We start from the raw sequence: 13,824 nt of genomic DNA, 5'->3' as shown, positions 1-13,824 counted from the left end.
CCCCCAGGCGGGCCGCCTCCTTGGCAGCCTCCAGCTCAGGGCGGAGACGCGCCGCGTGCTCGAGGGCCTGGACGCGGGTCTGCTCGGCTTCGTGCTCGGCCCCCAGCCGCGCCGCCTCCTGGGCAGCCTCCAGCTCAGCGCGGAGACGCGCCGCGTGCTCGAGGGCCTGAGACGCGGGTCTGCTCGGCCTCGTGCTCGGCCCCCAGCCGCGCCGCCTCCTCGGCAGCCTCCAGCTCAGCGCGGAGACGCGCCGCGTGCTCGAGGGCCTGGACGCGGGTCTGCTCGCACCTCGTGCTCGGCCCCCAGCCGCGCCGCCTCCTCGGCAGCCTCCAGCTCAGTGCGGAGACGCGCCGCGTGCTCGAGGGCCTGGACGCGGGTCTGCTCGGCCTCGTGCTCGGCCCCCAGGCGCGCCGCCTCCTCGGCAGCCTCCAGCTCAGCGCGGAGACGCGCCGCGTGCTCGAGGGCCTGGACGCGGGTCTGCTCGGCCTCGTGCTCGGCCCCCAGCCGCGCCGCCTCCTCGGCAGCCTCCAGCTCAGCGCGGAGACGCGCCGCGTGCTCGAGGGCCTGGACGCGGGTCTGCTCGGCCTCGTGCTCGGCCCCCAGCCGCGCCGCCTCCTCGGCAGCCTCCAGCTCAGCGCGGAGACGCGCCGCGTGCTCGAGGGCCTGGACGCGGGTCTGCTCGGCCTCGTGCTCGGCCCCCAGCCGCGCCGCCTCCTCGGCAGCCTCCAGCTCAGCGCGGAGACGCGCCGCGTGCTCGAGGGCCTGGACGCGGGTCTGCTCGCCCTCGTGCTCGGCCCCCAGCCGCGCCGCCTCCTCGGCAGCCTCCAGCTCAGCGCGGAGACGCGCCGCGTGCTCGAGGGCCTGGACGCGGGTCTGCTCGGCCTCGTGCTCGGCCCCCAGGCGCGCCGCCTCCTCGGCAGCCTCCAGCTCAGCGCGGAGACGCGCCGCGTGCTCGAGGGCCTGGACGCGGGTCTGCTCGGCCTCGTGCTCGGCCCCCAGGCGCGCCGCCTCCTCGGCAGCCTCCAGCTCAGCGCGGAGACGCGCCGCGTGCTCGAGGGCCTGGACGCGGGTCTGCTCGGCCTCGTGCTCGGCCCCCAGGCGCGCCGCCTCCTCGGCAGCCTCCAGCTCAGCGCGGAGACGCGCCGCGTGCTCGAGGGCCTGGACGCGGGTCTGCTCGGCCTCGTGCTCGGCCCCCAGCCGCGCCGCCTCCTCGGCAGCCTCCAGCTCAGCGCGGAGACGCGCCGCGTGCTCCAGGGCCTGGACGCGGGTCTGCTCGCCCTCGTGCTCGGCCCCCAGGCGCGCCGCCTCCTCGGCAGCCTCCAGCTCAGCGCGGAGACGCGCCGCGTGCTCGAGGGCCTGGACGCGGTTTTTTTTTAGGCTGCTGCTGTTGTGCGGAGCAGTTTAGTTGGTATGCTATGTTTTTTCGATCAGGTTGCAGCATAAGTGTGTGTGTCGAGTAGTGGAGGATGATGGTGTCGAGGGTTGCGGTGGAAGCAGGGAGGTCAGGTCCGGAATGTCGTGCCTGCCTCAAGCTCATGGTAGTCGTGCCGGTCACCTCGTCGTCGTGAGTGTGAGTGTGGCGATGTTTTTTCGAGGGGTGCTGCCGAGAAGGTGGAGCGACGGCACGCAGAGCCGCCATCTCAATTTCTTCCCTCTTAGGCAGGCCGCAGGATGTGGTGGTGGCGGATGATGCGGTGCTTCGGAGCTGCGGTGTCAGGCTCTCGTCGTTGCCCTGCATAGGGATCACAGCAGGCGCTTCGAAAGCGTGCTCGAGGTCCGCTTCGTGGCTGACGCCGTGTGAAGCCTTATGGTCGTCTGCGAAGACGGCGTGGGATGAAGACAAGGATCGAGGCGTGCTTGGTGCGCGCTGCTGCGGTCGCCAGGTCCGAGAGGCGGCCGGTGAGGTCCCAAAGACCTCCGGCAACTGGTGAAGCGCCTTTTGCCGCTGCTCCGCGAGCTTGCGGAGGTACAGAGCCGCGAGGAAACCGATGCAGGCAACGGCGGTTACCATCCAAAACAGGACGATGATGACGGGCATGATGGCACGATCCACCTTGCATGCTCGAACGTGGCCCATTAGCGCATCAGTGCACAAATTCGTGCAGTTCACGTCCGAGTAGCAGAGCTCTGAGGTGAAGTACTGAGGGCCAATGGTGGAGGCGGAGAGGTTGAAGCGGACCAGGCCGAGGTGCGGCATAGCGACGGAGCCGCTGCGCCCGGTGAAGTTCACGTGTCGGTCATTCAGCTGCACGCTCATCACACCGTCGTCAGGGTCACTCGTGCACAAACCGAGCGTGAAGACAAGGTGGAAGTGCAGGCCGGCCCAAGACCCCTTGGATGTTGTTCTGCCGGTATAGCGGCTGCGGTCAGCATGGCAGCGGGGCGGCTCGGCTGCCGTGGCCGCGTACGCCATCCGCATGAACGTCGTTGAGGTCATCGCGGGCACAACGCATGAGAGAAAGAGCGCGCTGGACAACAGTAGCATCGATACCCTCGTTACAGCATCAGGGGCGGCGAGCAGCGCGCCGCGACCGTGTTGCGGATGCGTCCGCAAGGTGTGGGCCATCAACGCCGATCGAGGGCAGAACGGAGGAGGTCTAGAAAAGGGTGAAGAAGAGATGCTAACCTTCAAGTGCAGTTCTCCACAATACAGGAGCGCACGAGCCCAGTGGCACAAGAGCCAACCTGTGCAGCGCCAACTGCCACAGGGCACACTGCAACGCCCTCGGTCACACAAACACACACACACACAAACTAAAAGCCATCTGCCACACGTAGCTGCAGACACACGGGCGCGCGCTTGCAAACTACCGCGACACAAGCGAGGGAGAACGAGGAGACGCGACAATGTCAGCGGAGGATGCAGACGCGGACGAGCCCGACACAAGGAAAAGCAGCAAGCTGCAGAGAAGCGTCCGCCGACTCCCCCCAAAAAAAGGTGAAGATTGCCACCACGAACAACAGTGGCACAGGCACAGGCACAGGCACACACTATACAACGAAAAGCTACAACGAGCGCGGGGACGAAAGCGCTAAGGGCGTACAACAAAGACGACCGGACCGACAAACCTCTGTGTGCCTTCGGGTGCGTGGTGTGTACATATTATTCGTGTGCAACACCGGTGGCGGTGGGGTTGGTGGTGCTGATGCTGCTGCGTGTGCGGCCCGGACGAGAGCGAGAGAGGCGGGGGTGGCGGAGGTCGAATGTGTACAAGGTGGAGCGAACGCAAGAGGAGGAGACGGGAGCTACAGTGGGTGTGTCCATCGTGACTGACGCACGTGTCCGCAGAACACCGTGAGCTTGCATCGGCACCTATGCGGTGTTCCTCTCTGCTGGCCGTAGCGGTGGATGCGGGCATGCGAGACCCCTGCTCACGAAGGTAGCGGGCGGCGGTGGTGGTGGTGGTGGGGGGGTCCCGAGCGAGAGTGACACCCAGAGAGAAGAAGGAGCCGTTATCGAGTCGTATGGAAGAGTAAGTCGCACGCGTAATTGCGCGCACATGCGTGTTGAATTTCGCAACCGAGTCCATCACTTGTTATCGCGTCGAGCAGACACATCGATGTACGTGTGCACACTCTTGCGCTTGATCAATAAAGGAGAGCATGTTTCGCCCTCTCCATACCTACTTCTCTGCGTGCGGGCTGCAGTGGTGCGCCAAAATCGCATAGATGGAGTGCCTATCCTTGCACACGCGTGTGCGTGTGTGTGCGCACACAAGGATAAGGTGGAGAGAGTGACACAAGCGGCAGAGTGAGATCGAAGGCGTGCAAGAGAAGAGGACGGATTGCTGCGTTTTGACCCAAGATGGACCACTTCAGCAGATGCTCAGGCACGCGTCGAGTGGCCAGAGAAGCGCCTCGTCTTCCTGCCTCCCCCACAGACGGACAACACCATTGCCGCCGCCGCCCCCTCCTTCTCCACGCCTTTTCGGTTGTCGCCGTCCCTCACCACTTTAAGCTGTGCACGTTGCCGTCGTTCAGCATCGCTGCGAACTCTTTCTCGCGGTCGCGAAATGTACAACGCCACAGCGCGTCCCCTAGTGAGGGGGCTGTGACAGCAATGGTGGCATCGGCGAAGGGCTTCCATGCTGCCTCGACGCGACGTCGCTGCGCCTTCATGGCGACCTCTCCGTCCTCAGCCTGCGCGTCGCTGCTGACGGGCTGTGCGCTGGCAAACGTACAGGCAAGTGCCGAGCCCGAAGAGGCAGCAGCTGTAGCTGCGCCAAGGCCGCCCTTCTCACGACTGCCCTCCATACTCCTCGCGTAGGCGTCAAGGACGGCGTTCAGCACCTCTGCGTGGGGCTGCTGCGCCGGCCGCACCTGCCCTCCACCGTTCAAGCACCCGTCTGGGCACGCCATGAGCTCGATAAAGGTGTAGCCACGCATGGCGGGTATGCGTTTCTTGAGGCCACGCACCACGTTCTGAATTTGTTGAAAGCCGTAGCCGATGCAGAACACCTCCTCCGGCAGGGCGGCGCAAGTGGCGAGTTGATGATTGCGGTTGCGCTTCACCTCGTACGCGATGCTAGCGGGCGTGTCCGGCGAGGGCGACGACGAGGACGGCAGCGCTGCCGCCCCCTCCACCCGCAGGCGGTGCGCGATGACCGATCGATGGTAGCCGCCACTGCCGGCGAACCGCGCCGCATCGTGGGCGGGCGCGAAGATAGCAGAGGCTGCCGGCGACGATGTTGACGTGGGCGCCTCTTCCTCGTTCAACTGCGTGGGCTGCTGGGCCGTGTGGCCTGGACAGTTGCCGCCAACCAAGGCGACGGCGGCTGCGGTGACGTTCGTGTCCAGGCGTCCCCTCCACGGAAGCGTCGGGTCCGCCTCCTTCATCCACTCCAGCAACTCCGCAGTGCTGAGAACGCAGTCCGTGTAGAAGACCGGCATGTCCGCCCCGTCGGCTGGTGGCGCCGTCGTCGATGAGGTCATCGAGTCCCGCGCCGCCTCGAGCTTTCGGTCAAAGCAGGGCTGTATCGACACGTGGTAGAGGTTCGCGGCAACGGCACGTTTTGCGTAGCTGCCGGCGATCCCCTGGGCGGACATGACAGGGCAGAGGTGCGGCAGCAGCGCTGAGCCCTGCTTCTCGCAGTAACACACCCAGCCTGGACATGATGACACGATCAACGGCAGCGGCCCAACCTCGGCGGTGCCGCCGCCGCGACGACGCCGATCGTACTCCTGCGCCGTCAGCTCTGCGGACAGTTGCTCGGCCCACTCAAGGTCTACCACATAGATTGGCGGTTCCGACTCGGAGAGGACCGCCGCGGCGGCATCTGTCGTCGCTGTCGTCGATGCACCGCTCACTTCCTCGTTCTTCATGGCATCGCGCGGCGACTCAGCAGCAGCAATCTCGGCGTTCCGCGCGGCCTCCTGCAGCCCGGCTGTCGTGAGCGTTGCTCGCATAAAACCAGCTACCAGCTCGTACACGGCAGCCATGGACATGTGAAGGTGGGCGGCGAGGGAGGCGCAGGACTGGGAGCTGATGCTCACCAGCCGAGGACGAGAGACACTCCCCGTCCCTGTCGTTGACGACGACGTCGATGCGGGCGATGTGAGCAGGGCAGACACAATCTCGTGGCGGCTCTGCGCGTTGACGAGCACCGTTTCCGCTGTCGTTACACACCCACTGCACGCCAGGCAGTCTTGCAGGGTGATCTTCACAACATCAGCGTGCTGAGCGGCAGCAGCAATGCCGGGGCCCAGCGGCGGTGCGTTGCCACCACGCTTCATACCAACAACACCGCTTGCCGATGCCGTTGGGTCAGCGGGACCGACCGCATGGATGCCGCCGCTGGAAATCAGGGTGGGTTTGATGCAGGCCGATGACGGAGCTATGTAGTCCATCCCCGCCAACGTGAGAGACGACGAGAAGGTTGCATTGTGTGAGGTCATGGACGCGGCAGAGGCGCTGCGGTGCGGGGGAGAGCAGTGTAAGCTTGTTCGTGCATGCAAGCTCAGACCCCCCCCACCACCACCACCACCAAGCAGGCAGAGAGACACGAATGCACACGTGCGTGAGGTTTGAGCAGGAGGACGAGGCACAGCAGAGAAAGAGGAGAGAACGTGAGCAGGACGAAGAGGAGAACAGCAGCATCATGGGAAGCGGAGGGGCAGGCGCTCGGGACTCGCACGCACAGAGGGTCGATACAGAGCCGCAGAGACCCAACTACTCTCTCAGCTCCAACCCACCAGCACACCTGACTGCATCTCACGCTCGTGCGCTTCTGCGTACACCTAAACTACAGGGAGCATTGCGGCCGCCGTGGCCGAAACGCCGAAGAAGCGCACCGGCACACGCAGCGCGAAAGAAACGTGTACGCCATGGTGCACGGCATGGGCAAGGTTGCTTCGAAAATCTCGTTTCGGCAGGCCCAGCGAGCCTCTGCTGTTTCGTGTTTGCCTGGTCGCTGACGTTGCCGATACGCGGTCCTTCGTATCGTTCGCGGCCGTTGGCGTTGGCGTTGGGGAATGGGGAAGGGGATTGGAGGAGAGGGATCAGACGCGAGGCAAGACGAAGCGAATTCGAGCTATGAAATATGAAGACAGTGAGAGAGAGAGATGGTTATGATCCATAGGGATGACGACAACGGCAAACGAAGGACAGGGAGCTTGGTGGGGCGGGAGGGGGGGGTGAAGGTGGTAGATGGCATCGCGTAAAAATAGTACGAGGGCAGTCCTCGAAAAGGAGGATGACGTCCGTAATGGGGCGGTGATGGTGGCTGCATCACACATCAGGTCAACGGAAGCAGCAGTGGGCGAGGCGAGACAAAGACAAGGATGCTCCGAAAGAAAATGCGCCACGCACACGCCAGAAAAGAGCAACGAGGGATGCGACAGCGCTTCAGGGCTTCCGAGAGACATCCATCACACACACACAAGTGCATGGGGTGCCACCGCGACGAGGGCGGCAACCATCGCAGCAGATGACGCAAGCAAGAAGAGAAGAAGGACATACATGAGAAAGCAACAAGAGATATGAGCGCCGACACACACGCACACCGACACACACACACACATGCAAGCGCTTCGTTGCGCAACAACCGAGCACATCAATATAACGGGTGTCACATTTTACACACATCGAGGGAGAGGGTGACGGCGAGCCCGCATGGCATGCGAAACAACGCTCCCAAAGCATAGCCCACAATTTGAGGCACTGACACACACACACACACACACACACACACACACACACGCTGACACGCCCGCCTGCACGCGCTCGCAGGACAGATACTTAACGAGAGCGGAAGTTCACCACCACCACAAGGAGAAAAAGGGCGGGAACCCCGAAAAAAAAAAAGGAGACCCACAAGCTGTCGGCAGCCATGGCGACACACACACACGCACGCACGCACGATAGAGAGAGGGAGGAAGAGGAGGACGCTGTCAAGAGCGGCATCGCTCCCCTTTCCCCATTCTGCGTAGGCAAACCCATAGGAGCGCGTGACTACGAATCTGAAGAAGAGCCGACGCGTACGTGCGTTTTGTGTGTGTGTGTGTGTTCGTGTGGGCTTGTGAACCATAAGAAACAGAAAACACAACAGAAAATGCAATGATGATGTCGGACAGTGCACAAGAGGCCCACCTAAACGTGAGTCGAACAAGGAGCAGCAACAGGGGAGTGGATGGAGGGAAGGAGAGGCGGCGGGAGAACATGGGGACCCGCCCCTCTGTTTCTCAGCATCCAACCATCTGCCGCAGTGCAGCCACCAACAAGGAAAAGGGGTGTTGTGCGTGTGCGTGTGTGTGTCTGGGGGTAGAAACAGAAACATACGTGCGCGCACACGCGCACGTACACAAGTTAAGAGCACCGCCCACCTTTCGCACGGAAGGCAAGATGCCAATAAGAAGCACAGCAAGATACCCTACATCAGGCAAAGATGTCGAGGCAGCCACGAGCACCTCCGCCCCTCAAAATCCCAAGCAGCAGCAGCAGCAGCAGCAGCGGCGGCGGCGGCGGCGAACTCAACATGAAGAGAAGGGAGAGGGAGTGTGTGTGTGTGTGTGTGTGTGTGTGGATGTGAGTGGGTGGGTGTGCGTGTGCGGAGAGAGCATCGAAACACCACACAGCAAAAACATGTAAACAAGGCATACGCCATACCTCACACGGACACACACACACACAAGAGCGAGCGGGAGAGAATGACAGCCACAACGAAAAAAAAAGAGCCGGAGGAGCACTGGATGCGAAGCGAACATCAGTCTGCATGCGTATGCGAAACCGCAGCTGTGGCAGTCGTCCTGCGACACCCTTCTCGCCCTTCGTTCTCTGCTCCCTCTGCTCTCAGCCGAAAACAACAAGATCCACAACGGCTGCTGTTACGCTGACACAAGAAAAAGAATCGACTTACTCATCAACTTCCCACCCACCCACTCACCCAGTCGCCTCTACACACACGCACGCTGCATGGCTGATGGAGCACACATGGCTGCCATCACCATCGGCTCCCTCGTCACACACACACACACACATAAACACGCAGCGACAGGAAAGCAACACAGCGAGGAGGATAGAACGGGAGGGGGAGGGGGGAGGGCAACGAAACCACGGATGGAGAAAATGAAAATGATGGGTGCGCCCAGGCGCGCGCGAGAGAGAGCTACGAAGCGGTCGGCACCACCTTCACTAGTGTGAGGTGGTGACGGCCGCACACGGCGCAGGGCAGGGGAGGCATGAAAGAGGAGGAGGGGGGATAATGGGAAGGGTTTTCTGTTGTTGACGCGTTCATTTGACCACAAACAAGGCAACAAAGAGACGCACTGACAACCACAACGCCGCTGGCCTCTGCGGCACCGACGGCTACATCCGGGTCGTCTTAGAGTGAAGTGTCTACCGTGAACTCCAGCCATGCGTCTCACGGACACCTCCTGTCCCTTCCCTCATCCCTTCGTCGTGTACGTGCGGCGCGACGGGCCCCAGACAGACTTTCCGTGGAGAAGCAGAGGAAGAAAGGGGAGGGCGGGGGCGGGGGCGGAGTGCGAGAGAGCGTACGTCGGGTAGGGAAAAGGGCAATGAGGAGTTGTCTGCCTTTCTCCCATGCTGCCGTTGCTGATGCGTGCGTGGGCATGCCGGTGCGCATGCTCCGTGTGTTTAGTCCACGGGCCCGCATACGAAGCGCCCGCCCACTCTTGCCACGGCCTCCTTTGGCGTCCCTCCTCGCCACCCCACCCGTTACCGCTGCGGTCGGTGCTGCAGTCCTCCGCGCACTGGGCATGAAAAAAGGGGTGTGGGCATGTAAAGCAGCTCAAGTAACATAACAGCAGCGAGAGAGAGGGAAAGAGGGAGCAGAAACTTCCCGCCCCTTAGACAAGTGCACACGCGCAATGCATGAATGCTAACCACAACCGCACACATCACCATCTCTCTCGGCGTGTTATTTTCCCGCATGAAGTTTCCACTTCCCTCCACCCCTGCAACACACAGGAACAAGCAGCAGAAAGAAGAGGCCGCCATGCAGCGTCCACTCCTTCGGCGGCATGCCCGTGGGACTTGACCATTACGACACACGTCAATGTACCACCACGCTGTCCAGCCCGTGGCAACGATGATGTGCCCTTCACTACCACCAAGCAACAGCAAGAACGGTAGCAGCGACGTAGACGGATAGCAATGGATAGAGAGAGCGAGATCGGGAGCAGCTGAGCGTGGCAGAGGGGATGGCGGGTGGCGGGCAGAACTACAAAACAGGTGAGAAGGACCATGAGCACACACGTGCAAAGGAGCGCATTGGCAAGCAAGAAGGCCGCTTTTCATTGCCTGTGCGCCTGCGCGCTTCCTCAACCCTCCTCCTCCGCCTCCGACAAGCAAGCACGCAACGGAAAGAGGGCGGCAGCAAGGGAAAACCAAAACGTGATGGGGCTGTTAGCAGTAGGGAGGATGGGGGAGGTGTGGTGGGGGAGAACACAAATCCAGCCCACCGACACCCACGCTCGTGATACCACAAGCGTGGCCCCCATGCGGCAGAGAAAGAAATAAGCAAGGGCTTCCCGTGAGGCGTGGGTGGACGCGTGTCTGAGTAGGGGGGGGGCAGCAGAGCTGACATGTCTGAAGGCCAGANGANGGGAGGGGGGGTATGGCAAGGGGGGAGGGTTGGAGGGGCTTGGAGGAATGATAAGAGACGCTGTGCGCACTTGGTGACGACACGTGCACACACCAGCACAAGGAAGGGGGAGAAAGAGAAGCGGCAGAGCTGAAAGGCCGACATCCATGAAGAACCTCGACGAGAGAGGCCTTCCGCACAATCACAACATCGGTGTCAACACCGCCGCTCTTCATGGGTCGCGCACTCGTCCATGTCTCCTCTTCGTCCTTCCCCCTTCCCGACTCCGCCGTGAAGCTCTACGGAAAGGAGCGAGCGCGACTCGTCATCCGCCTTGACGCTCCCTCAAGCAGCCGTCTGACGGTGTCGTCGCCGTCCTTGTGCCCACGTTTGCGTTGGCGCTGTTCACCATCACCACATGCCTTCAGCCGCTAAGACTTGACGCACGGGATGTGGCCCCGGCCACGACAGAGGATGGGTGCACCGCCGTCGGTGACTGTGGTGCCACTCCTTCTTCGTTGAATGCGCTCTGAGTGCCGTAACGCGTGGATGGAAGTCCGTCCATGGCGACTGCCGTACCCGTCATATCGCCACCCCCGGTAGCGGTGGGGCTGCGGTTGCGCTCGCCTGCCGCGAGGTCCTGCCTGCCCTCGCTGCTGTTGCCCTCGTTCTCCGACGCCGGTGCGCCGGTCGAGTTGGCGGAAAGTGCCTTGCGGACGCGCGGGTTCCGCTGACTCTTCTTCTGCAAAGACAGCGGGGTGCCGGTGCCGGCGATGGAGCCGTTGTCGTCGGCCTCGTCGTCCGAGACGTCGAAGGCGCTGCCGCGCTGCGCTGGCGCGCGAGGGCTGTGGTGGAGATGTAAGTGGCTTTCACTCGTGTTGGCGCTGCTACTGCTGCATCGCACCTCGCCGTCGCCGACTTCTTCGTTCGCTGCCGCGGGCATCCCATCGGGACCACACTTGTTGGCGTGCATGAGCGTAGTCGTGACGGTGGCTGTCATTGCCATGGTAGTGGTGAGCAACTCCTCTTCCGCTGAATAAGTACGCGGCAGGTGCTTCCGCGGCCCGGCAGATGCCGAGCTGCTGCTTGCTTGCGCACAGCTGAGCCGCGCAAGGGCACGGCGGCCGTGAATGCCCATCGGTGAACAGGGCTCCTCTATTTCGTCATCGCCATCGTCGCGGCTGCCGACGCTCTCCGGCGCAGGCGTCGCTGTCACCTCGTCCTCGGCGCTCTGAATGCCCGGCGTGACAGCTGCAGCGACCGAGCGAGCCGACAATCGAGTTGTGGTGCCGGTAAGAGCAAGCGCTTGCGGTGCGGCGCTGCCGCGGCGGCTCTGCTGCTGCTTCGGTAGCGCATGCGATCTGAACGCCTTCTCGAGCGACGTCGACTTGCCCGACTTGCCAGAGGTGGCTCTTGTCGATGCCGGCGCTGCAGTGGAGGTCGCTGAGCACAACACGCTCGCCTGCTTGTCCGCCTTTTGCAGCCCGAGGCTCTGCGACGGCGCGACGCGCACGCCGCTGCTGGCGCGGCTGCTTCCGTGGCTGCTGCCGGTGCTGCTCGTCACGCTACGGCACTCAGGCGGAAGCAGCAGAGGGTGGTCTGACCCCTGCAGGGGCTGCGGCTGACTAGAGTGGTTGGCGTGGGCGCTGTCCGTACGCGGTGCGACGCCAGCAAGCGTGGGCAGCAGGGAGTTGGAAGAGGATGCGGAGAGCGGAGAGGCAGCACCAGGCTGCTGCTGCTGCTGCTGCTGCTGCTGTGTCGGGGGGCCGTGGAAGAACTCGCTGCTGGGCACAAACTCGGACAGACGCTCCTGGAACGCCAAATTCAGCGAAACGCAGCTCCGCCGCTCCGTCACAAACTTCAGGGCGTCTTCGTAGCTGCGGTGCTCGGACGCCATGAGGTAGGCCACGATAATGGCGGCGCTGCGGGAGATACCACGGCGGCAGTGTACCAGCACACGAGAGTGCTCACTGCGCGCGCGCTCGATGAAGCGAAATGCCTTGATCAGGTGTTCAGAGACATCCTGTGTGTGCGAGTCGCTCATCGGGATCCACTCTGACACAATATCGTTGTTCTGCGCAATCATCTTCGCCTCCTCCGTCGGGATCAGCTCCTTCGCAACGTTGAGGACGTAGCGAATGTTGTGCGCCTTGAGCAGTTCCGGATTAGAGGCGTCCTTCCACGAGCCGACCGCCAGGAGCGAGGTGATGTCGCTCATGGGGTAGACTTGGGCGGCGTTGCACACCGACTCCTCCTCGAGAAAAGTGTGCTGCGCCTCCTGGACGGCTTTCAGGTCAAACGCCGGGCCGTTTAGGTTCTGCAGGCACCGCTTGCACTTTGACATGCGGGAGCCCCGTGACGGCGACGCCGGCACGCCAACACTGCGCGGGGCCCCCGGCGCCGCAGCGGTTTCGGGGATCGCTGTGCTGCTCGGCGCCATCTGCAGCCCGTGGCGACAGCTCGAAGCGGCCAGTGCGTCGAAGTTATCACGCACGCTGCTGCCGAAGGAGAAGATGCTGAAGTCACGCCCATCCGTGCACCCCGTGTCGAGGCTCACCGACGTCGCCGTGGACAGCGCGTACGCAGGAGAGAAGACGGTGCGGTAGTTGGAGAAGTTGGCGGTGCAGTCCTCCAGGCGCAGCTCTTTCTTCTGCGGTCGCCCGCTTTCGCCGCCTGCCTCCGACGCAGATGTCGGCGTGTAGGCCTCTTCGAGATACTGCCGGCAGGCTAGGCGGGCGTCCTTCGCGACGCCTGAGGGCGGAGTAGCCAGTCCTGCAGAGCCCGCATTCGGCTTCGCCTTAGGGCTGGATGGGCTCTCGTTGCACGGCGTCGACGGCCGCGAGGTGTTCTGGCTCCACTGCCCTCCTCCTGAACCATCTGCATCCGGCCGGTCACCATCAAGAGTGCTTAACTGCTGCTGCTGTGGAGTTTGCGGCTGAGACGACTGTGGCTGCGGTGGTTGCGAGCGACGCGCAGAAGCGTCGTCGTAGTTATCAAACCTGCCCCCGAATGCGGGGGTCAGGCTCTTGTTGTAAGGCGAGTGCGGGGAGTGGAGCGGTGGCGGCCGTGCGGCGGGCTTCTGCACCGGGGACGACGAGGACATCGATCTCTACAGGTCCGTCCGTGCACTACAAGAGGGTATGGAAGGGTGGGTAGGACGGCACAGTGTGTGCGCCGGCGCACACACTGTGCTCCCCGTGGTGATAAAACCAAAGAAGAACGGGAAAGTGAGCTGCACGCCACCGAAGCGCCTCACCGAGGACACGACAGCGGACGCACAGACGTACACACAACGCCAAGGGGGAGGGGGGCTGCGCGTGCGCGCGTGCGAGGGAGTGAGGGAGAGGTGTGAGAGAGTCTGAGAGAAGGGACGGGACGCATACACACGCGCACAAGCAAATGCGCACGTATGCACGTATGGGGGTGGTGGAGGCGAACTGTGAAGCTGGTGCGGAGCTGTGTGTTTGTGTGTGTGTAGGAGTGTAAAGAGAGAGATAGATGACGACACTCTTTTCTTCGCCAGCGGGTGTGCGTGAGAGGTGGGAGAGGGAGGAAGGAAGGGTTCGACAGGGAGGTCATTCAGCGAGCCGGCATGTTCGTCTCAGTCGATCCGACCGCTGGGGGGGGGGCGGTGCGTGTGAGTGTGTGCCGGGAGAAGAGACTGGAGCGAGACGGCGTCGGTGGCAATGCGGCCTCCGTTTTAATACGCGGACTGTACACCCAAGTAACGAGCCGTTACATAAACTCTTACGCGCCCCTGTCCAAGCAGCGTCCACGTGCA

General features: G+C 62.8%; 3 protein-coding genes across 3 annotated transcripts; all 3 read right to left on the bottom strand.

Annotated features, from left to right (window-relative positions):
• Position 1: 1 nt before the first annotated feature.
• On the bottom strand, positions 2–2,566 carry LINJ_05_0240 (putative viscerotropic leishmaniasis antigen; the record flags this gene model as incomplete). Its single annotated transcript, XM_001462960.1, is given in 3 exon segments — positions 2–235; positions 238–1,341; positions 1,343–2,566. Coding segments are annotated over 3 exon segments (2,562 nt in total), but the record flags the coding sequence as incomplete, so codon positions are not given.
• A 1,379-nt stretch (positions 2,567–3,945) lies between these two features.
• Positions 3,946–5,847, bottom strand: LINJ_05_0230 (putative hydrogenase; the record flags this gene model as incomplete). Its single annotated transcript, XM_001462959.1, has 1 exon — positions 3,946–5,847. One exon carries the CDS (start codon positions 5,845–5,847, stop codon positions 3,946–3,948), a length of 1,902 nt encoding a protein of 633 aa, XP_001462996.1.
• A 4,620-nt stretch (positions 5,848–10,467) lies between these two features.
• Positions 10,468–12,483, bottom strand: LINJ_05_0220 (dual specificity phosphatase-like protein; the record flags this gene model as incomplete). Its single annotated transcript, XM_001462958.2, has 1 exon — positions 10,468–12,483. The coding sequence occupies one exon, from the start codon at positions 12,481–12,483 to the stop codon at positions 10,468–10,470; it is 2,016 nt and encodes a 671-aa protein (XP_001462995.2).
• Positions 12,484–13,824: the final 1,341 nt, after the last annotated feature.

This window comes from Leishmania infantum, chromosome 5 (genome assembly GCF_000002875.2).
Source record: "Leishmania infantum JPCM5 genome chromosome 5".
NCBI classification, from domain to species: domain Eukaryota; phylum Euglenozoa; class Kinetoplastea; order Trypanosomatida; family Trypanosomatidae; genus Leishmania; species Leishmania infantum.
The sequence above is the reverse complement of the archived record's forward strand: the minus strand, read 5'-3'. Positions and strand labels throughout refer to the sequence as shown.